The sequence below is a fragment of the Typopeltis vanoorti genome, chromosome 2, assembly GCF_054136105.1.
Source record: "Typopeltis vanoorti isolate ZY-2024b chromosome 2, IOZ_Tvanoo_1.0, whole genome shotgun sequence".
NCBI lineage: Eukaryota > Metazoa > Arthropoda > Arachnida > Uropygi > Thelyphonidae > Typopeltis > Typopeltis vanoorti.
The window spans coordinates 56482172-56504710 of record NC_143550.1 but is presented as its reverse complement, the minus strand read 5'-3'; the positions used below and the strand labels follow the sequence as shown (position 1 = coordinate 56504710).

Genomic DNA, 22539 nt, shown 5'->3' with positions numbered 1-22539 from the left:
ACAATCTAACAATGAGATTATATTACATGAGAAAGAAAATTTCGCTGTGAACACTTTTAATGTCATTTACGATAATCTAATTTTGGAAATTAATGAAAGAACAAAAAGCTATTTCGACATATTAGATATGTTTGACATTTTTTTGAAGGAAGATATAGATCAAGACAAGTACATGACTAGTATTGATAAAATTTTACAAACTTATGGGACTGATATTGATCCAGAAAAATTTACTGATGAAGTTAAGCAATTTTTAATAATGATAAAGGAAGAAAATTCTTCAATTAAAAATATGTACAAATTTATAAACGATGGGTTAAGGTCTACTTTTCCGAACGTAGAAACAATTTTTAAAATATTTTTGACGATGCCTATTTCAAATGCATGAACTGAACGCTCATTTTCAATGTTGAAACAAATAAAAAATTATTTAAGAAGCAACTTGCACCAAAATAAGACAAGTGACCTGTCGTTATTATGCATTGAATCAGATGTAATGGACTTGATCAATTATGATGACATTATAGATATATTTGCAAAAAGCCAGAAAAAAAAAAAACTTTTAGTTATTAATTTTTTTATTTAAATTTGAACTGATTTATTTTTATACTTTTTTTTAAAATGCAAATATATGTATACCAATGTTGTATTGTGTTATTAAAATGAGTTATTATGGAAATGTTGACTTTTACAATAAACTAAAAAAAATGCTTATTTTTGAGGGCCTCATAATGATGTTGCGCCTCAGGCCTCCAAAATGTATAAATGCGGCCCTGGCTATAATAAATAAGATACTGCAGAAATAAGAACAAAACTGTAATGAGAACTTTGAGGTTCGACTATTTTTCCCTGATTTGGGCAGACAGAACATTGTCACAAGGTTCAGAAAAAAAATAGTCAGAAGGGATCATGTGGTTAGCTGTCAACTCATGGTTTTGGCACGTATAGTATCTATTTATGCTACATATATAGATATATATATATATATAGTATCTATATATGCTACAGAATGACTTAATATTGCAATGGGCTTTATGATAATTTTATGTAAGATCCACATGCACACAGTAAATGCCATGTTGGATTTTCTTACACACCAACTTTGCACTCATGTCATTCGCATTATTATCTTGATCATCACAATTGCAATCATTTTAGGGCACCTCATATTTTTCCATGTAACTTTATTTATGGAATTCAATAAAGCAGAGTATCCCAAAGAAACCTGTAATCTGATGTAACAGAGAGAGCAGTCGTCGTTCTTTTGTGTCATGAGATTGACATGCATTGCAGTCATTATAAACATTGCTATGCACCACCATTAAGTAGTTAAACAAAATGTGGGACATTGAACATGTGTTACCATAAAATGTTTTCTGAAAGTCTGAACACAGATTTATAGTTTGCAACATCTTCCCAATAAATAGAAAGGGGAGATAAGAAAGATATAAAAATTAAAGTAAAACCACTAATATCTTTTATTCCCCCATTAGACCTAACTAATTTTTTGAAAGACAGGTAATCATTCTCCATCCTTCAAGCTTTCTCTGATTAGTGAGTAAGCCCATCAACCCTAACACTTGCATTATTTCTGTGGTCAATTGTTGAGATGGGGAGTTAAAATCCCAAGTTTCTAGGAGGAAAACAATCCTACTTGCTGTGCCAAATATCAACTACCTTGGGAACAGGTTGAAAATAGCTTAGAAAAAGTTCCACTGGTTTGCAACTATAATCAAACCTATAATGGTCTTCTTCTTCGGGCAGGCTAGCACTGTGATGCAAATAGCATTTCTGCAGGGCTATAAAGACACAGTAAACAGGAAAATGTCACTAGATGTTGGTATTCGTAGATATATTATGAATTCCATTTGCTTGAAATCTAACTTGAAAAATAGTTCAGTTAAGGAGAATGTGATTCCTGAAAAATGTATTAATCCTGAGAGTTTAGAATGTGAATTATCTGATCTCAGAACCTACTCCCATTTTTATTAAAATTGTATATAAAATTAAAACCATGATTTTTGATGCAATTTTTTTTAAATTCCTTATCTAAACCATCCATATATTCCTTTCTTACAGTAGAGACAAAATGCAGTATTGTATGTAAAATAACTGTTTAACAAAGCATTTGATACTCAGATGTTTTTAGTTCATCAGCATGTATTTCTTTTTATGATGATTAAAAAAACAAAAGTAGAAATTTTGTCAGCCATAGTTTTTGAAGAGAAGGAAAAATGAATTATAAAATGCAGTTGATCAAGTCAACAAAACAGTTACTTGTTATTAGTAAGGGGAGGGATCTAAATGCAAGGATACAATACTTGATATTAGAATTGTGAATTCATTGTTTAAACATCTTTAAATACATATACACTGATCCAGTAGCGCACTCAGGGTTTAATCTTTGGGGGGGCAGGGCCCTTACCCCCCCCCCCTCTGGGTGCATCACTGTACTGATCAACTAATTGAAAATTTGTTTTGCGCTGAAGAAAAAAGTAGGTGAGTCTGATTAAATTTAAGATGCTGAAAATAGCCTTGACACACACTACTTTTCCAGTAATCAAAATTACATGTCAACATGCCAGTTGAATGTCTTATGAAACCTATTGTTTACATACATGTATAGAAATTTAGTGTTCAAAAAGTCTTCCTTGAAGTCTTAACTTATTGGTAGCATTATGATTTCTTTAATCATAATGCTACCCAGTTTTCCAGTAATCAAAATTACATGTTAACATGCCAGTTGAATGGCTTATGAAACCTATTGTGCACATACATGTATAGAAATTTAGTGTTCAAAAAGATTTCCTTGAAATCTTAAAACTTAAGGGTAGCATTATGATTTCTTTAAGAACAAGTTTTAAATCACCACGCACATTTGAGTTGATTTACCTGATTACTGTTTTTTACATGCAAGAAGCACTCTGATGGAATCATCATGTTTGTTGCTGACAGCATTCAGGTTAAGAGACAAAAATAAGTCAAATGAAGTTTGGTTGTCCTAAGGATTTAGTGCTCTTGGTAACTTCACCTGTAAACTTTTGTTAACTTATACTTCAGTATTGTGTAGTTAGATTGAAGGCAAGAATATAATTTCTAGTAAACTGGCGGTTTCAGGTTGAGTTTGTTTTGTAATTGTGGCCAGTGTTTTTTTTTTTTTTTTTCCTTGTTCAACGGTGTACTAGGTAAGTACACTATTCCTCTTGATAGAAGAAGTTAGTAGAAGAAACAGTACTTCAGAAACACTTTTGGAAGGAATCTTTGTTTTCTTATCAAAGGCAATTTCTGATCAAAAATTAAATATCAATATTGTAGCATTGGTCACCAGACTTTTTTCCATGCGACTCTTTTTCATGCTTCCATAAATGAAACTTTAATTTTAATACTCATTTTTTATCTGTTTGAAGATATTCAGAGCAGTGTGTGTGTGGCAGTGCTAAAAGTTCTTTTAGAGGAAATATATTCATGCATGACTGACATATGGATATGTGGATAACATCAGCAGGTGAAAACTTTATAGTTTATAATATTTTTATAGAAATAATTTGTAAAAAATAAGGAAACAAGTTATTAAATAGTCTTAAATGAAAATGCAATGAGCTTCATTGCATTTTCAATATACATTAATCCTTGATATGTTAAAGATATTACCATTCCATCTTTAGTAACAACTTCGGGGGGGGGGGGTATTTTAGAAACATACGGTATCCAGAATAATAGATTTTCTCATGATGTTATATCTTAGATCATACAGCTATATCCTTCTCTTGGATATGATTTATGTACTGTTCAAAATTCCTTCATATCAAGAAATATTTTTGTAATCTATTCATATTGGTGAATAGAAAACCGAATCAGTGTTTCCCAACATGGTACACATACTCCCAAGGATATGCGAAAGGACTTTAGGGGATATGAGACACTTTTTTCAATTTTGATTACTTTTATTTTTTATTTTTATTTTTTTTTTATTTTTTGTCACAGACAAGTACAGGTCTATTCTATAATTTTTCAATAACTAAAAAATTCTAAAGGACATTTTAAACAGTGTGTGGCTGCTATATGTCAAGTGACCTTCATTAGGGCTACATCTGATTGATTACAACCACCTTCTAACTATTGGGACTGGTTTCAGATGATATTTTCAAAATTAAATGGCACCAGAGTACGCTGCTGTATTGGCTACACATTAGTAATGAATATTCAGATTTGTCAGAAAAATGTGTAAATATCATATGCCCTAGAAAAACGAAACAATTTTCTTGATGTGAAGCCCCTATGTACGGCTAAAAATAACAAATATCGAACCAGATTTCACCAAACTAACTTCTTCACAATGGAAAAACAATTTCATTCATCTCAGTAAACTTTTTTTTATGATTAAAAATCTATTTAAATTTCACAATGCTTGTTTCAACTGTATGTATATTGGATTAATATAACTACAAATGTATTTAATAAGTAAAAAGAGTTGTTTGTAATATATTATAATGCAAATGTTAAAACATAAATATCTTTATAATTATTCGTATTTGAATGAAATATAAATTCTCTCAAATTGCCTTTGCCAGGTTGCGGGGGGGGATGCTGAAAGTTTGGGAAACACTGCTGTAAAGCAACAAACTTACCATTTAAACATAAGTAATTTACACTGTTCAATATGTGTCATGGCAGTGGTCATCTTTCCACTATAAAATAATTCGTCCTTTATCAAGAATGCTTCACTTTCTCTTAATTCTAAAGAAAAGTTTATTTTCATGATGGTATAAAATTGTTTAACATATATATGGGAATTAATGGAGGTGACACTTCCTTCTCACCAGAAAGATATATCAGCATGATGCACTTTTCTTGTAGCTTTCATTTCTTTGATGTAATCTTAATTAACCAACATGTGGCAACAGTGTAAGTATATTTATTTCTCACCTCTATAAATTCAAATGCATAATTTCACATTTCTCTAAATAGTATAAATGCTATTACTATGGGTTTCTTACTTCTTTATACTTATAATTTTTGGTCTAAGAAGTTTTTTTTTTTGCTGCGGTCCACTTCATATCTGGAAAGAAAAAAAATAACACTAAGATATATATATATATATATATCTTTTATTTAAAAAAATTATATAAAAATTTCTGTCAAAAAGCCTGTTGTAGTAGTAATTATTAACATAAAGCACTGAACTTTATTTGATTATATTAATTTCCATGTCATCTTCCATTTGTATGTTATTCTGAATTGCCTATCGTGTCTGAGCAAGTTGGCTTTTCCATCATCATCAATTTCCTGATATGTATCCCTCAAGGGGCATTCAGGCTACTGTGACAGCACTACATGATTAAGTTTACATCACTTCTCTCATATCATCAGTTTTCTTCCAGATTAGTCCATTACTTTTCAGCACTCCAATATTTTCATATCTAGCATTTTGTTTTTCTAAGGCATTTCTGACTGAATCAATCTATCTTAAACCTTGGTCTTCCTCTGGGTCTTTTTCTTACCATCTTGGCATCAAACACCTGCTTTGCTAACCTTTCCTCTCCTGTTCTATTTAAGTGACCATACACCTTAGATTAGCCCTGTTCACATATTCTTGAATGTGAACAATGTGATGCCTTTGATGCCATTTGTTTTCAGGCCCCTAATTTTTCTAATAACTCTTATATCGGTCTCTAATCTTTGATCGAGTGCTTTATTTTAATCCAGCTCTCAGATCCATAACTTAAAACTGGTTTGAAAACTGTCTTGTATACTGCTAGTTTAGTGTTTTGGCTAATTCTCTCTTATTCCATATAAATTTATTCATCTGGCTCACCATACCAGCTTTGCTTATTTTGTTGTCTATGTCTAGATTTAACTTGCCTAAAGCTAGACATAGACTCTTCACTAAAAGTCGTGCCTAAATAGCTGAAATATTTTACTCAGTTTTTTATGTTCTTGCCTATTTTAATACTCTTGTAATTTTATTGTTGATTTTCATGCCAAATTTGTTACAGCTGGTATTCAATTTTGTTGCGAATCCTGGAGACTTACATTGAATGTATTTAGGAGTACAACAACATCATCATCTGCATAAAATAAAAAACTAAGTTTGATAACTCCAATTCTAATATCAGGTTTAATTCCATTTTCTTTCATAATGTGCATCCTTGTCTTTCACATGATTTTACATCAAACCACCTTCCTTTATTCTCCTCAGTCCTAACAACTTAAATATAGACTATGTATTGCTCTGTATAACGTTTCATTTACCCCTTATAACTTTGGGTTACTGAAGGGTCAAAGGCAAGTAACTGGGAGGAGACCTCCTTTAAGGAATGCAGAGAACTAACTGGGACTTCTGATTTAATGTCCAGTCCTCATTGTCATGTAGTGCGCTCCATTAGTAGGTATCCACTAATGAGCTGGGTACTGAATACAGAAGGATGGGCTGGCAATTTGAGATGGTGGACCAAATTGACTTAATGTGCAAACTTTATTTGCTTACACTTCGATAAAGGATGAAACCAAGAATATAATTTCTTGGCATCTTTAATTTATAGTATAACCAAATGAAAAATCTTTCAACAGCTATATCGTCACTTTGGATAACTGCACTGCTGAAGAAGCACTAACTTGAAAGAAATCATTCTCCCATCTTACTAGGCTTTGATAGCTGGATTAGTATGCACACATATATAGTCAGTTGTGTTCCAAGGAGATGGAGAGGTGGGTGACCAAGATAATTACTTGCCTATGGCTCATATGAGAAAGACTGGGGGAATGTGAACTTCAAAGTTTGAGGAATAGATGGATGAGAGGAGATATGATAGAAATATATAAATTAATAAGGAGAAAGCTTATAGCATAGATACAATGATATATTTTTGCAGCTTATGACTGATGTAGGTAGAATTTGAAGGTGGGGATCACCTTTGCAAACTAGCTGAGGATGTGACCAAGAAGTATGTGAAGTCCAGATTCTTTTCATGGTGAATGTGTGGAATTGGCTACCATATGATGTGCTGAGTGTGTTCAAAGAGTGGTGTGTGATCAGTATTTAAGTATGAGTGACTAGAATGGCCTTCCCTTGAAGAGTCCCTGAAGGAACATACATAATAATCAGGGGCGGCTTGTGCATAGGCACTGCAGAACTGCAGCACCCCCAGTTTTTCTCAATATATAAATATATTTATTAATTTATTTATATTTGCTTGTAATATTTAATTTTATCATCAACAATCCTATACAATTCTCTTATTTTGTATAAAAAATCCATCTTGTAGCACTTAGGAGGGCGGAAGACGCTATTAGTATACTGTGTTTACCACAGTGTCATATTGCAAGTATTTTATCTGCTAGTATGTAGTGCTTATCGTGTTTACTCTGTTTAAATATTTGGACATTACAATTAAAGACATAACGTTTGTTATAGTTTTCATTTTAGAACATGATTGGGGTTATGATAATGGATTTTATTTTTAAGTAATTTTGAATTATACCAAACTGTATAATTTTATCGATAATAAATAATTTTTTCATGTTTAATTTTTTTTTTAAAATTTTTACCATAATTTTGATATTTTATCCAAACACGTATACACTGTACTTACAGTGTGTATGTATATTTCGAAAGTTGCAGCACCCCTACAATTTCAAGCCATGAGCCGCCACTGATAATAATAATAAATATTGGAAAAAAAAAATATGATTTATGTCATTTCCAGATCAATTTAGAGATTAATAAAGAAATTTAAATTAATTAAGGCTTTCTTTATTGCTTTTAGGAATCAAGGAATTAAAGGATTGTTTAAGGGTCTGGAAGCCAAGTTATTGCAGACTGTTTTAACTGCTGCCCTAATGTTTCTATTTTATGAAAAGATAGCTGCTTTTGTCTTCCAGATTTTAAAAGGAGGTCCTAGGAGTCATTAGTGAAACTAATTGTTTTTATTGTTACTTTAGAATGGTGTATTTTATGATTTTTTTATTACAAAAGTACTGTTTAAAAGAATCACAGTAAACTGTATATAAATATCAATGTTTTACTGTTTTACTATATCAAAATTACCTTTTATGATATTAATACAGTAAACTCTCAGTTATCTAAGTTTAATTAATAATGAAAAGAAATATTAATGGCTATAACTGTAATATAATGTTGCAGTATTTAAAAAAATGGATAAATCAAAATTCTTAAAATTAATTGCAAACAAGCAAATCTGAGACTGTTGGTCTCTATAGTGATATTAACAGTTCATATAATAGTGTGTATGATCACAAATAGTAGTTGAGTTATCTTTATATCCAAGAAAGTTACTGGTAAATTTCAAAATTCATCACTCTTGATTGTTCTGATACAAGCATCTTTTTATGAAGATCCCATTCATGAGAAGTTGCTCAGCCTGTAGTATGCTACTGTTTATAGATGGACAATAAGGAACTTGTTCACAGTCGACTTGAAGAACTTGGATTGTATTCTTGGGAAGCACATAAGGTGAGAAGCTGTTTCAGAGAGCAGCAGTAGAAGGAATGAATGAAAAAAGAGAAATTTGTTCTGTGGATGTAGAATTGAACTGTGAAGAAGTATAGATTACCTGCCATAGGCATTTGAATGGATTTGACAGTGTCTGTGTGTGTGGGTTTTAATGCCGATTTTGATGAACAGTGACTGTAAAAGTATTTGAAGAGGAACCAAGCAGCAGAAACTGAACACCTGTGGAAAGTGAATGGTGTATTAATATTTTTCCAGAACTCTTAAGGGCACCATCCCAGCCAGATGTGAGAGCAATATTCAATAATAAGATGGATTTGTGATGTGTAGTGAGAGGCTGTTTTGGAAGTTAAGTAACACCTTAGTGAAAGAGGAAACGTTTTTGATGCAGAGGAGGCAATATCTGTAACATGCTTGAAAGAGAGATTAGATATTGGAGTAATTCTAGGAGGATAAATCCCATCTTGAATAGAGATTTGGGTGTTGTCAAAAATCAAGACTTGGAAGGAAGGGGTTCATTTTTATAGGAAATAAGCAGTTATGTTTTGCTAGCACCAAAATTGACAAGATTATCTAACATCTCATTGATTGAATGTTTTGGAGATCAGAATTTAGAGTAGCAGAGGTTCTTGGAGGTTGTGATTTGTGCATTGCCAGATTTGTCAAATGAATGGAAGAGTGCGCAGTCATCAGCAAAGCTGTGTATGGGATTGGTGGTCAGTTGTAGTGGATCACTGATATATAGAAAAAGAGAGGACACGAAAAAAAAAAAAATCCTTGTGGAACCCTAGCATTAGCTGTATATTTAGAAGATAAGGAATCATTGGCCATCACGCAAAGTGTAGGTCCATTTAGAAAGCTGACAAAACTGCTGAAGGTGGTTGGGTGTGTTTTGGAGGGGAGAGACCAACTGATAGGAACTTACTTAATAACCCTTTGTACCAGACCCAGTCAAAGGCGATAGATATAACAATATCAGATGGCTGTGCTTGGAGATATCACATTTGAGATTTGTCTTAGTTTTTCCATGGTATTTGTCCAGAGATGGGTGACAGAAGTGAGCAGATCCCTGTTGATTGACAGTGATGAAATCCATACTAAGTCTTAGTAATTAAGAGCCTTCAAAGTAGCATAGTAAGCCAGGAGATTAATGCTAATGGTTCTTTTCATTACTATAGAGAGAACTGAGGTGAAAGAAACTGGACAGTGGTTTGTGAAAGTAAAAATTTCTCACCCTTCTTAGAAATGGGTTATATTTAGACTAATTTCCAGATTGCTAGATAGATATCAACAAATTACTTTGTTTATGAAAGTAATTTTCATAAACAAAGTTTATTCAGAAGGGAAAAAAAAAAAATTTTGCTTTGAATTAGCCAACATTCGCAATAAAAATGCTGACAGTTTTTTTTTTTGCACAGCCCTTGCCTGTACTTGAGGGTCACTATAGTTTGTTCATTTTTTATAATTAAAAAGATAATGAGTTTTTTTGTGGGAGGAGGGAGTCTTTTTTAAACCAAATGAGTCATCAGGCTTACCAGCAATTTACACTTACTTACACAGCATTTACACTTACTTACCCCACTTAACATCTGTATGGGGTGTGTTAATAATATCTCCTATTGTGATAACATATCCATGTCTTCTGATGTTAAAGATAGAATGCATATGATAAATTGAAGCTGGTAGGATGGTTAACCAAGGTGCATAATTCAGTTGCGTTCCACCATACTGGCCTTATTCAGTAAATACATAGATGATTTCCATTAAAATAATAACATTTGTACACGATACAAATCATAAATTTTTGATATTTCATCTGTATGGCCATTTGGGTGAATAATCATCAGCACATTCTTGCATTTTTTCTGACATAAATGTGTTGGAATTATTATAATACAAACAATGAAAAAACATATTCATGTTTACGCTGAGATATAATTCAAATAATCAACACTTCAGAAATATTTTCCATCTTACACAAAATGGTAGAAAGTTGAATAAAATATGTAATGTTTTTAATAGGAAAGATAGTATTATTGCAATATATATATAAAGAATAAATATATATTTAAAGAATGCCGATGGTAGGGAGGTAACTGAATCAGTTGAGATAGTTGAGTTACTGAGTGAGCACTTTGCAAAAGTATATCATCAAGGTGGTGACATTGCAGAAACGAATAAACCAGTAGATTATACGGGAATTGTGGTTAATGAAGTGGAGGTGAGTAGTCTATTGCATAACCTCAATGTCAATACATCTGTGGGATTGGATGGTATACCAGCTCGTGTTGTACGAGAAGCAGCTAAAGAATTGTCAGTACCCTTGACCATTTTGTTTAATTTGAGTCTCGGGTCTGGGTTAGTCCCGAGCGGGTGGAAAGAGGGGAAAATAGTTCCACTGCATAAAGGTGGTTCCAAGACTGCTGTTGTAAATTACCGACTGATTAGCATATCAGGAATCATTGTAAAGGTCTTAGAGAAAATAGTCAAAAGGAAAATACAAGATTGGATTGAAGAAAATGGGATACTGTATCGGGGACAGCATGGTTTTGTGAAGGGTAGGTCATGCCTCAGTAACTTGCTCACATATTATAACACAGTGACGGCTGAACTGGATAAGGGTAATGGGTTTACGGTGATTCTACTGGACCTTGCCAAGGCCTTTGACAGGATTCCACATGGAATTCTAATCAGTAAATTGCAGCATATGGGAATGGACATAGGGTTGGTGAGATGGATAGGAGGGTGGTTGACGGAGAGATATCAGAGAGTGGTTTACTTGGGAGTAGAGTCCACAAGACGGCCTGTGACTACTGGTGTGCCACAAGGATCTGTTCTTGGACCAATGCTGTTTAATTTGTTCATAAATGATATAGGAAATGATCTGAGAGGAACAGTTCATTTGTTTGCGGATGATGCGAAGTTGGGTAGGGCAATAGTGAATGCAGATGACGTCAAAATTTTGCAGGATGATTTGGATAGATTGGAGGTCTGGGCTAAGGAGAATGGATGTCAGTTTAATGTGGCAAAATGTAAGGTTATGCATTTTGGGGTGAAAAGATTGGAGGCAGTTTACTGCATTGGTGGAACCCTGCTCCAGGAAATTGATGAGGCACGAGATTTAGGAGTGTTGGTGGATAGGGAATTGAAATTTAGGGGACACATTGCAAAAGTGACCAAAACAGCTCATCAAATCACTTGGTTGCTGAAGAATACGTTGACAAGCAGAGACAAGCAGGTTATTGTTCCTCTCTATCGAGCCTTGATAAGACCCCATCTAGACTACTGTGCTCAGATTTGGTCACCTAGGTTTCTTCTTGATGGGGAGGATGTGGAGAGGATCCAGAGGCGAGTGACCAAGATGATAGCAGGTCTGTGGAATGAACCGTATGAGAACAGGTTGAGGATTTGTGGGTTGCAAAAATTGGTTGATAGGCGGAGGAGGGGAGATATGATTGAGACATTCAAATTACTGAAGGGTTTCTATAAAATTAATTCAGAAGATATTTTTGAGAACAGGGCTGGTTGTGGGAGGACTAGGGGACATCCATGGAAACTGGGCAAAAGTGTGGTTAGTAAAGGTGTTAGAGCTGGGTTCTTTACTTTTAGAGTAGTGAATGAGTGGAATGCGCTCCCTGAGTCTGTAGTGGATGCTGTGACAGTGAATGAGTTTAAGGCGAGGTATGATAGATACTGTATGAATGTCAGATAGTTGTGATGAATATGATTTGGGGCCTCCCTCGATGAGTCTAATGACTCCCTGGAGTTGCCCGTAATAATAGTAATATATGTATTTGGTGATGCTTGTCACAGGCAAACATTAAAATATTTTTTCATCCATAAATACAGTAACTCCCAATTATGTGCTTAACAGAATAAATGCATGTAATTTAAAAATTCTAATTCTAAATCAAAGATAACAGTGAAAACAAAATTAAAAAAATAAAATAAAATTTTTAATGCTTCTTTAATGTCTGATTTTGTACAGAGTGGCCCAAAATTCACACAAGAAGTAATTTTGATAGAAAACACAGGTTTTTAATTAAAAATTGTAATTTCTTATTGATTCATAAAGTATACAGTATAGGGTTATGCACGGAATAGCATATCGGGTAAATGGCCTCCACGGCTTTGCTGGCACATACACACTCTTTTGTCGAAATTTTCCATGACCGTTTTGCATAAATGTGGCTGAATTTCGTTGATACAGCGTTCAATTTCCTCCTTCAAGGCATGGGTGGTCGTGGGCTTGTTGGCATAAACCTTAGACTTCAAAAAACCCCAAAGAAAAAAGTCCAACAGCGTTAAGTCACATGGGCATTAAGTGATCTGGGCGGCCAATTCTGATCACCATAACGGGAAATTACACGACAGGAAATGACTCATGCAGTAATTGAATTGTTTCTCGGGCTGTATGGCATGTGGCACCGTCTTGTTGAAACCACATGTTGTCCACATCCATATCTTGCAATTTAGGCACAAAAAACTGGATTATCATGTCGCGATAGCGAGCACCATTAACTGTTATTGCCTTACCAGCCGCATTTTCGAAGAAGAATGGACCGATGATGCCTCCAGCCCAAAATCCGCACCAAATAGTGACATGTTGTGGATGCATTTGTTTCTAAACAATCACTCATGGATTTTCTGAACCCCAAATGCGACAATTTTGTCGATTAACGAAGCCATCAAGATGAAAACGAGCCTCATCGCTGAAGATGATTTTGTTCGAAAAATAAGCATCCACTTGTTGCTGTTCCATAATCCATTCAATGAACTCTCTTTGCTGTGTGTGGTCAGTAAGCTTCAGTTCTTAAGTCAATTGAACTTTGTAAGCATAAAGATGCAAATCTTTCGTGAGGATACGCTGTAGAGAGCTTCTCGAAATGCCCAATTCAAGACCACGGTGCCGAATTGATGTACCTGGACTCTCAGCAACACTCTCACGAACTGCTTCGATGTTTTCTGTTGAACGACTTGTTGAAGAACGGCCAGAATGTATAAGATCACTAATTGATCCAGTTTCCTTGAATTTTTTAATTAATCTTTTCACAGTTGATGAAGTTAAATCACTATTCCGACCATATTTTGTACGAAAATTGAGAACTGTAGCTGCCAAACCTTCATTATTTTTAAAATATTGCTCAACAATGAAAATGCGTTGTTCTTTCATGTAGCGCTCCATTTTTAATAACCCTGAACTGTCACGCTGTCTTTTTTTCTCGTTGGCAACACTTTACTGCACAAATGGCGCTAAATTTAAATCTTGCGTGAATTTTGGGACACCCTGTATTATTGTCAGATCCTCAGTATTGCCAATGATATTCTTTTTTTGCTTTCTTTAAAGCATTAATCTTAGAGCCGAAATAAATTTCGCTCTAAGATTAATGCTTGGAGGAGAGAGGTGACACTTTGGTGTAGGTCACTAATGGCTAACTGGCCCCTTTTCATGTTTTATGTAATTGTTTCTAAGTTATTTTTGTTTATAAAAATGAATGTTTATTAATTGATTGTGTATACAATAAATAGTTTCACATTCAAGTTTTACATTACAAGAAATCCAAAGACTTCAAGTCTTTGGATTTCTTGTGTGTGGAGTTGATTTAAAAAAAAAAAAAATGTTAAGAGGCACTGTTCAAATGATTTTTTTTTTTTTACAATTGTAGCAAGGGGAAAAAAATAGTATAAACTTTGAAAGTTGAAAGCCTTTTCTTTAGAAACCTTTATAAAACTCAGAATGTATAGACATTCCGAGTTGAAAAGTTTACAAAAAAACTTTATCCATCCTCATGGGGTGTATAGAATTCTGAATATATTCTAAGTATATATTCTGACTACATGGCAAGTTTAGGATTTTCTGTTATCTTGGTCTTTCCTGATTGCCAACTATCATTAACCTTTCCAATGTTAATATAATCTTGCTATTCATGTCAGTTCATTGTCCTAATTTTTTTCAGAACTCTATTGTCTTTGACTCTTCCAGATTCATAACTTAAAATTGTTTTGAACACTGTCTTCTATACTCTAAATTAGTGTTTTGGCTATTTTCTCATATTCCATATAAATTTATTCTGTTGTCTATTTTCATATTTAATTTGCCTTTCACTAAAATTGATGCCTAATATGATTTCATAATGTGGTCCATATAGATGATGAATAAGAGTAGAAATGGTGTACATCATTATCTGATCCTTAATTTTACATCAAACTATCTTCCAGTATTTCCTTCAATTCTAAATGCTTAAACTATATATTGCTTGATATAATGATCCATTTATACCATGTAATTATAGTGTTTTGAACAGCTTTCCTCTTGGCACTTTGCCATCTTGTCCAGATCTGCAAAACTTAAATATAGATCCTTGCTATATTACATGATTTCTCAAATATTTCTCTTATAGTCAAAATCTGATCCTTTCAATAATCTTGATATGGTCTAAATGCATCTTGTTCTTTTCTATGTTTCTTTTTTACAATTTTTCTCAGCCAGCTGGTTGGCCAAGTAGTTAGTGTATCTGCTCTCCAAACAAGCTGTGGATTCAATTCCTGCCTTGGACATGGATGTCTGTGATTATCTTTAGGTGTGAGATCAATTTCATTGCCCAGTGCAGGTCTGTCATACTTATTGGAAGCATGAAAATGGAAGCCAAGGCCTCCAGATTATGTAAATATATATATATATATTATAGGTAGTTCTTGTTGCATTGGTTCTATCTGTATCCTGGTTGTCCTTGATCTTTTCTAGAATATCTTTGCTTCATATGACTGTCTCCCTATCTAACCAATTTAAATGCCTATACTACTTTTGAAATAACTGCCTAGACATTCTTGAATAATATTATAAAAGTCTTCAGTTCATTCGATTTTGACAATACTCTTTGGTTGGAAAGACTGGGGTTTGAATCTCATCTGGGATGCACACTCTTATCAGGACCTTTTCAACTGAAGGTGAGTTAGCTGGTCTCATTTAGAGGTTTCAGGGTTTTCCACATTCCACAATTAGGCAAAACTGTCCAGGAAAACACATGCAATTGACAGACAAAAATACGTTATAACCAATAGCTTCATATTGGTTTCATAATATGGTACTATGCTGCCCATATGGGACTCACAGCTGTTGTATCATCATATGCTAATTAATATAACAACTCTACTTCTTTTCTAATATTGTATTTTTGTTTTTAAAATGGAAATATATTAGAAAGGATCTCAGGTATTGTAACATAAGTTATGCATAACTAAATTCATAAAAAATGGCTGTATATGTATAGTCACCTCCCACTATTAAAAAACCTGTAGGGACCCCAGGAATAGTTTTTAAAACTGGATAATTTGTTGTATTGAATTTCCATTAGAACTGCATTGTGCCTATGGGATCTTAGGTTGGGATGTTTCTACTCTTTGATGAATGAACGTGTTATGATATTTGTTATAGTAAGAGTCACCTATAATTAAGATATGTGATATCTCCTGATCCGGTCACTACAAACCAGACTGTTTAATAACATACAAAACTTCTTAACCTTTTAGTTTCTGAGACAGCAGTGCAATTGTTTTATTCCATTTATTGCTATGTAGTCTATAGAGGTGTTAGAATGAAATATACTACCTTCTAATTATGCACTAAATATTAACTTTCTACCAAAAATGAAATCTCTTCAGAAATTTTAGTAAAGATCCTAAATACTGAATTTCATTATAATTTTCCAGCCACTGTTATTATGCATATGTGTACATTCTGCTGAACAATAATAGTTTCTTGTTCATAATAAGCTTACTAATGCAATATCAGTATCTTCAGAACAAAGTTAAATGTGCAATAAAACCTTACCAGTTTGGAGTAATAGGAGAAAGGAGCAGCCTGGATTAATTAAAAGTTTGAATTATTATAACACAGTTATGCAGGATCTATGAAGTGGAATTTACAAAAACATTCATTCAGTGCATGAAAATTCATAAGGCAGTATCTGGCACAATGTACAACTGCCTACCAAGGGTTAAGCAAGTAAATAGAGCTTTAGCTTCATGGATAAAAATATAGAGGTATTAAATTTATTATAAGAACTTGATTTAAATATAGCAGTTAGGTTGGATGGGATATCAACACTTGTGCTGAAGGACTGTGCAAGAGAGATAGCAGTGCCCCTGACCTGGTTGTGTAACTTGAGTCTTAGCAAATGTATGATTCCTAATGAGTAGGAGATGTTAACCACCTTACCAGCCATTATGGATCAAATACACATCCTCATACGCTTCGTATCCATCATATATTTCAATGTAATATCAATGGTATTAAAATTTTAATATGCACTTCGCATCCAATGATACCTTTGATGTCTATAGACGTCTTGGTATCATGGATGCGAAGCATGGTTAAGGAATGGTGCAAATAGTAATGTTGAGTGCCTGCTAGGCTTCTTCTGGATTAGTCATTGCTAGCACCATGTTTCAGCATAATGTGCTCATGTGGAGAGAACACAAACGAACTAAGCATTATTGTTCAAGATGAATTAAGATTGTTCAAGATACAAAAGTAGACAGCTATTGTCTGTTGTGTCTCAGGTCACTACTGATTTTCAAAACAGGACCCTGAACAGTGCTACTAACTTCTTTTGTTGAATAAAAAAAAAAAGTAAAAGGATTTTATTTTTTAAGTTTTACTCTTGGGTTATAAATTATATTATATTATAAATTACAAGAAATTATTTTATCATTTGAATCTTATACCCAAGCGTATCCAAACCATACTCTGTGTGTGTCTAGGGATTTTAACTAGGTGAAGAACAAAGAATTTGTCCATTTTCTAATATCTATCCAGGTTGACCCAGTGATTTTACCAGAAGTCAGACCCTGTAGCACTATTTTAGGTAACCTGATCTAGCCACCGCAGCTATTTCTGATGTATTTTAGTGTAATATCTTGTGTACTGTAAATGGGGCAGATTTTCCTTCTAACCTCATCATTTTGTGTGCCTTATACAATATCTTCAGAAGTTTCTGTAACACTTCATCTTGAAGGCCAATAGTCTTTCCTCATCTTCCTTTAGCAATGTCCAACTTTGAGATAGTCTTGTAGTTAGCTGTATTTTCTTGTCCTTCCAAAGTGGTTTCAACCTCTGAAGGGAAATAGTTGCTTTAGCAATGCATACTTTAATATCATGTTTAGACTGACCATCTGTGTTGTACTTTTCCCAAGTAGGTAAATCTTTCTACTTCTTCCAATTTCCTGTCATTAACTGAAATTTTCATAGGCTTATTGACTGAAGACTTATTGCCTTAATCCATAATCACTAAATGTCTTAGAAACTATTAATTATTGTAACTGATGTATTCCCTGCTATTAGGTCAATGTCATTGACAGATCTGAGATTACTGATTTTTTTTTTTGGTCTTCTGCTAACTGTAATTTTAATATCACTGTTTGCTAAGGTCAAGTTAAAAGTTAAGAAACATCGGTCAGAATATGCAGCCTTGACGCACACCTCCTTCCATTTTAAAAAGCTTGCTATGGTCGCCATTGACAACTATAGCATCATGCACCTGATCAAGTTTTCAAAGAGGACAAAATTATTCGTGCTATTTAAATAATAAATAAAATATATCCAGGGAGTCACCAGCTCATCTAGGGAGGTTTCGTATCATACCTTCTCTTGAATTCATTCACACTCACAGCCTCCAAAGACAAGCCATTCCAGTCACACACTGCTCCATGAGAGAAAATCTAGCTATCACCTCTGTCTTGATTGCATTCATTCTCAATTTCCATGGATGCCTTCATCCTATCCTCACCCTCCATAAAAAATAAAAATTCCATCTACTGGTTTCTTGTATGATCCTTTCAAAAGTTTGTAGGTCTCTAATCATCATCGTTTCTCCTGTCTGCTAGCATCTACAAATTCTAAATCTCTCCTCATAACCTACATTCCACAGTTTTGCTATTATCTTTAACACTCTCCTTTGTATCCTTTCCTCTATATCTGCTCACAATAGTCCAGGCGAATCAAACCAGCCTTATCAAACCCTTGTAAAAGGGAAAAATTGACTCTCTTATTCTTGCATGTCAGCACTCGTTTTAGCACTGCAAATATCTTCTGAGTCGTATTCGCAATTTGTGTTATATGATCAATGAACTTCAAAAACTCCAATGTAATATGCTACTGTCTGACTACACATCCATGAACTCTGGCTGGCATAGTGCCAAGAAGATTCAATTCATGTTGAAGGGGAGAAAGGAATAAGGCAATGTACAAATTCGTCACCACGAGGCGAAATCACGTACTTTGTACGTAAAAAGTTCCAACTTTTGATAAGCAATATAGTTATTACTTTAAAAACTAGAATTTTCATAAAGGAAAGGCTAATTTTCCGACGTATAATAATAAACACTCATCATTGATTACCGTATTATTGGAATGGATTCGCCTTCTGCCATGCGCAGAAGTGTCAAGGGATCTTGCATCTGTGGTCAGACAGTATTGGATATCTCATCAAAGTGCATTATTTTATATTTACTAATATTGAACTGACAGCTATTTTCGCATGCCCACAATTACAGCTTATTCAAATAATTCTGCATGTAAGTTGCATTTCTGAGTGCCCTATCTTTGCATCATCATCATCAAATAGCTGTTGCCTGTCAAATCCTTCCCAGTATCATTAGTGTAAAGATAGAATAATAATGGGCCAAGGATACTGGGCTATGCTACTAGTCACCTTAAATTTTATAAACCATTCTCCTCCCTCCATATGCTATTCAGCGAAACTAGTAATTTATAATCTAATCCCATATCTTCCAACTTATGCAACAACTTCCATTCTGAATCCTGTCAAAAGCTTTAGGAAAATCACATGTTATCCATTCCCCTTGTCTAACTCAACAGTCACGGTATTATAAAATGTGAGCGAGATGACCTTCCATTAGTAAATCAGTGCCATTTATTGCAAATTATGGATTCTCTGTCAAGCCATTTCTTTATTCAATCTCTTACCGACTTTCCAAATTCTTCCCCACCACCACTCAAGAGATACTGATAGGTCATTAGACATCACTCTTAGCCCTGCTCTTATGGAATCTTCCGTTCGCTGAAACTCAAATTATACAGCCACAAAGGAATAGCCAGTTCCAGCTGAACACTTAACATCCGTGCTGATATTCCATCAGTCCCTAATACTGAATTCATATTCAGTTTATGCAATAGGTCTAGCACCTTCTCCTCACACACCAGAGTTTCTTTCTCCAGTACAGAGATAACTTTAAGATCAATGTTACGTACACTAGGCTGATAGTTTTTAGCAAAAGGCGCTTATTATCACTAGCATGTGCATATTCCGGTAACTGTAATGCTTTTGTAGCCCATCGTGATCCTAGATTCACGTTATGTATCTAATATAATCCTCCCCGCCTCCGTTTTCCAGTTTTAGATAACTATTTTCTACATATCGTTTCATTGCACTGGTAATTATTCTGGGTGGTCCATCAGCATAATTAAGCTTAATTATTCTAAGTTCTCATAAATATTGAGTATTTCAGTGATTTAACACACAATGTTTACCAACTTAATTCACACTGATGAGAAACTTATCTCTTTTCTGATTTAAAAAGAATAAACTAGTGTTACTATCACTAACTTCTTCAAAAGAATATCCACAGCGATATACCATGAATGCATCCAAATCCTGTTTGTGCATTCGTTCACAGTCTGGAAATCAGTTTCTGAAACACATTCAATCAAAATCTAATTTTGTGAGTGAATATGTGAACAGTATGCTAAGTTTGTGAGGCCCACCTCACAAATGAGCGGAGATGAGGCCTGGGTATAAGTCCTGTCTAGGAGATGAACCTTTTATAAGGCTTTTCAGCTACACTTGGGAGTCATACAGAAATGGTAGGTTTTTCTCTCTATGAACTGATTTATCCCACAAAACAGATACGGTGCACTGGCCTCGTGGCGTTACTTGCTTTCGCTGTAATACCAAACAACCCAAGATGAGAGCAGATCTGTTTCAATTCAACTAGCATTCCCATTCTCGAAACATTAACTGATGCATGAAATAAACTTCAGAAGAATGCAAAGGTTGATTGATGATTTCAGTATCTCAACAAAAAAAAGCTTTTCTTCATGATTTATTTCTACTTGAGCTAAATAATTAAAAAAAAAAAAGGGGGGGGGGAAGGCATGTTGATGTTTTTCTGTTATGCTCCGATAAAAATTAAATGTGGAGTAATAGTATAAATGTACAAAAAAATAATAACTGGTGTGCATAAAACAATAAATTTCACTATTGATATTTTCAAGATCGACAGTAAAATACGTATAAAACACTAAGGACCTGAAAAAATTTCCTGGAGAATCTGAAAAAAAATCATAATTTCTGAAATATTCACTTGAATTACGTTTATATACGCAAATTCAGTTTACCAAATAATACTGTTTACAGATTATTTTAAATTTTATAAATCAACACATGCTTCGCCACATATCATAGTTGGTAGTTTTAAAATTAATAACGCGTAATTAAACAACGTTTTTATTGTTATTATTATATCCCACGTCCTATATCACAACAGTGTGAGGTGGTGGTGAAGAGAAAGAAGAAACTTGGATGTTGGAGTTGCATGAGGAAGAGAAGGAGCAGGTTGTCAGTGTGTTCACACTGAATTGAAAAGGGATGCAGGCAGCTGCTACTCTTGTTTTAACAGGCCAACAGAAAAAATAGCTGAAGTTAGTCAGCGAAGGAGGGATCGTCTATCTTCCGAGGCGATCCTCTATACAAGAATTTTTAGAGAGGTTTTAGGAACACCACCCAGACATCTGAACAGTATTCTATGGATAGATTTCGGAATTTGTATAGTTAACAGCCAGATTAAGTGAAAAGTTTCATCTTGAGCAGAAAAGAATCCTAATTGTTTAGAGACTTAAGAAGCTATTAATGTGATGTGTTTATGCCAGGAAAGGGCGGGGGTAAATGTCAGTCCAAGCAGAATGATGTGATCCTTTCTGGTGATTTTTGTATTATTGAGGATAAGGGTAGAAGGGCTGGGATACGTTTCGCAAGCATAACATGTAATCAAAGAAAACAACAGATTGAAACAAAAACAGATTAAAAAATCATTAATGGAAAAACTCATGGTATGTATAATATGCCTGGCAGTAATAACCAGCCAGAGTTTTAGTAATCACAAATAGTTCGTTTTAATACTGCAAACATCATCAGTGTGAGCTGAAGACCAATAACTACTTGGCATGTTTACAAGGATTCAGTTGTAAAGCACGCATTTTTCTATTCTTTTATTTCCAAATTGCTATTATTGTTTTTCAACTCACATTTGATGTTTTACGATACATGACATGAAATATTTGATTAATAGATATTAATCTTTAATCAGTGGCGTATGTGTTTTTTGCTTAAAATTGTGGAAGACCCAGGAGTGTCTTTATACAAAATGAAATTATCGTAATCAGTGATTGAGACATCATGCAAAATCAAGCCTTAATTTCTATTAAGAATATTTGTGTGAGCTTAACATAACAGAAATACTTGATATTTCTGTTATGTTACATCGCTATGATTTTATTTTTTCTGATTTTATAACTTCAGCTAGTTATAACGTATAATTTTTGCATGTATGAAGGATAGTGCATACTATACTTGAGTACTTTTTGTTAACAAAGTCAAATTATTTAGAGATCTTGGATAGCTTCGTAACTTTTGTTTATCTTCTTTTTTTTTTTTTTTTTTCATAATCATAACATTTAGGAAAGGTAGTTTATTATTGCTTTCCGACTAGATGGTACATTTTATTTATTTATTTTTTTTGATGATGACCATTGGAAAAAAACTAATTAAATTATTTCAATCTTGGCCATTATATTTTCCAAATATATAATTTTGGTAATGCGTTACCACCAAAAGGTAGAAGGGATAAAACTGTCTCGAATTCTTCCATAATGAACTGGAACGAAATGTAGTAAGCCCACGTTCAACCCATATTAAGGTGTATATTTCATGTTTCCATTAAAAAAAAAATATATATATATATATATATATATATATATATAAAAAAGGAGA

At 33.8% G+C, this 22539-nt stretch overlaps 1 protein-coding gene across 1 annotated transcript in view; it reads left to right on the top strand.

The window, feature by feature from the left end:
- The window catches only part of PMP34 (Peroxisomal Membrane Protein 34), a 178530-nt gene extending 170513 nt beyond the window's left edge, over positions 1 to 8017 (top strand). The window contains exon 9 of the mRNA XM_090405144.1: positions 7767 to 8017. Coding sequence (XP_090261270.1) covers positions 7767 to 7911 — 145 coding nt within the window. The 3' untranslated portion in view covers positions 7912 to 8017. The remainder of the gene's footprint in view (positions 1 to 7766) is intronic.
- Positions 8018 to 22539: the final 14522 nt, after the last annotated feature.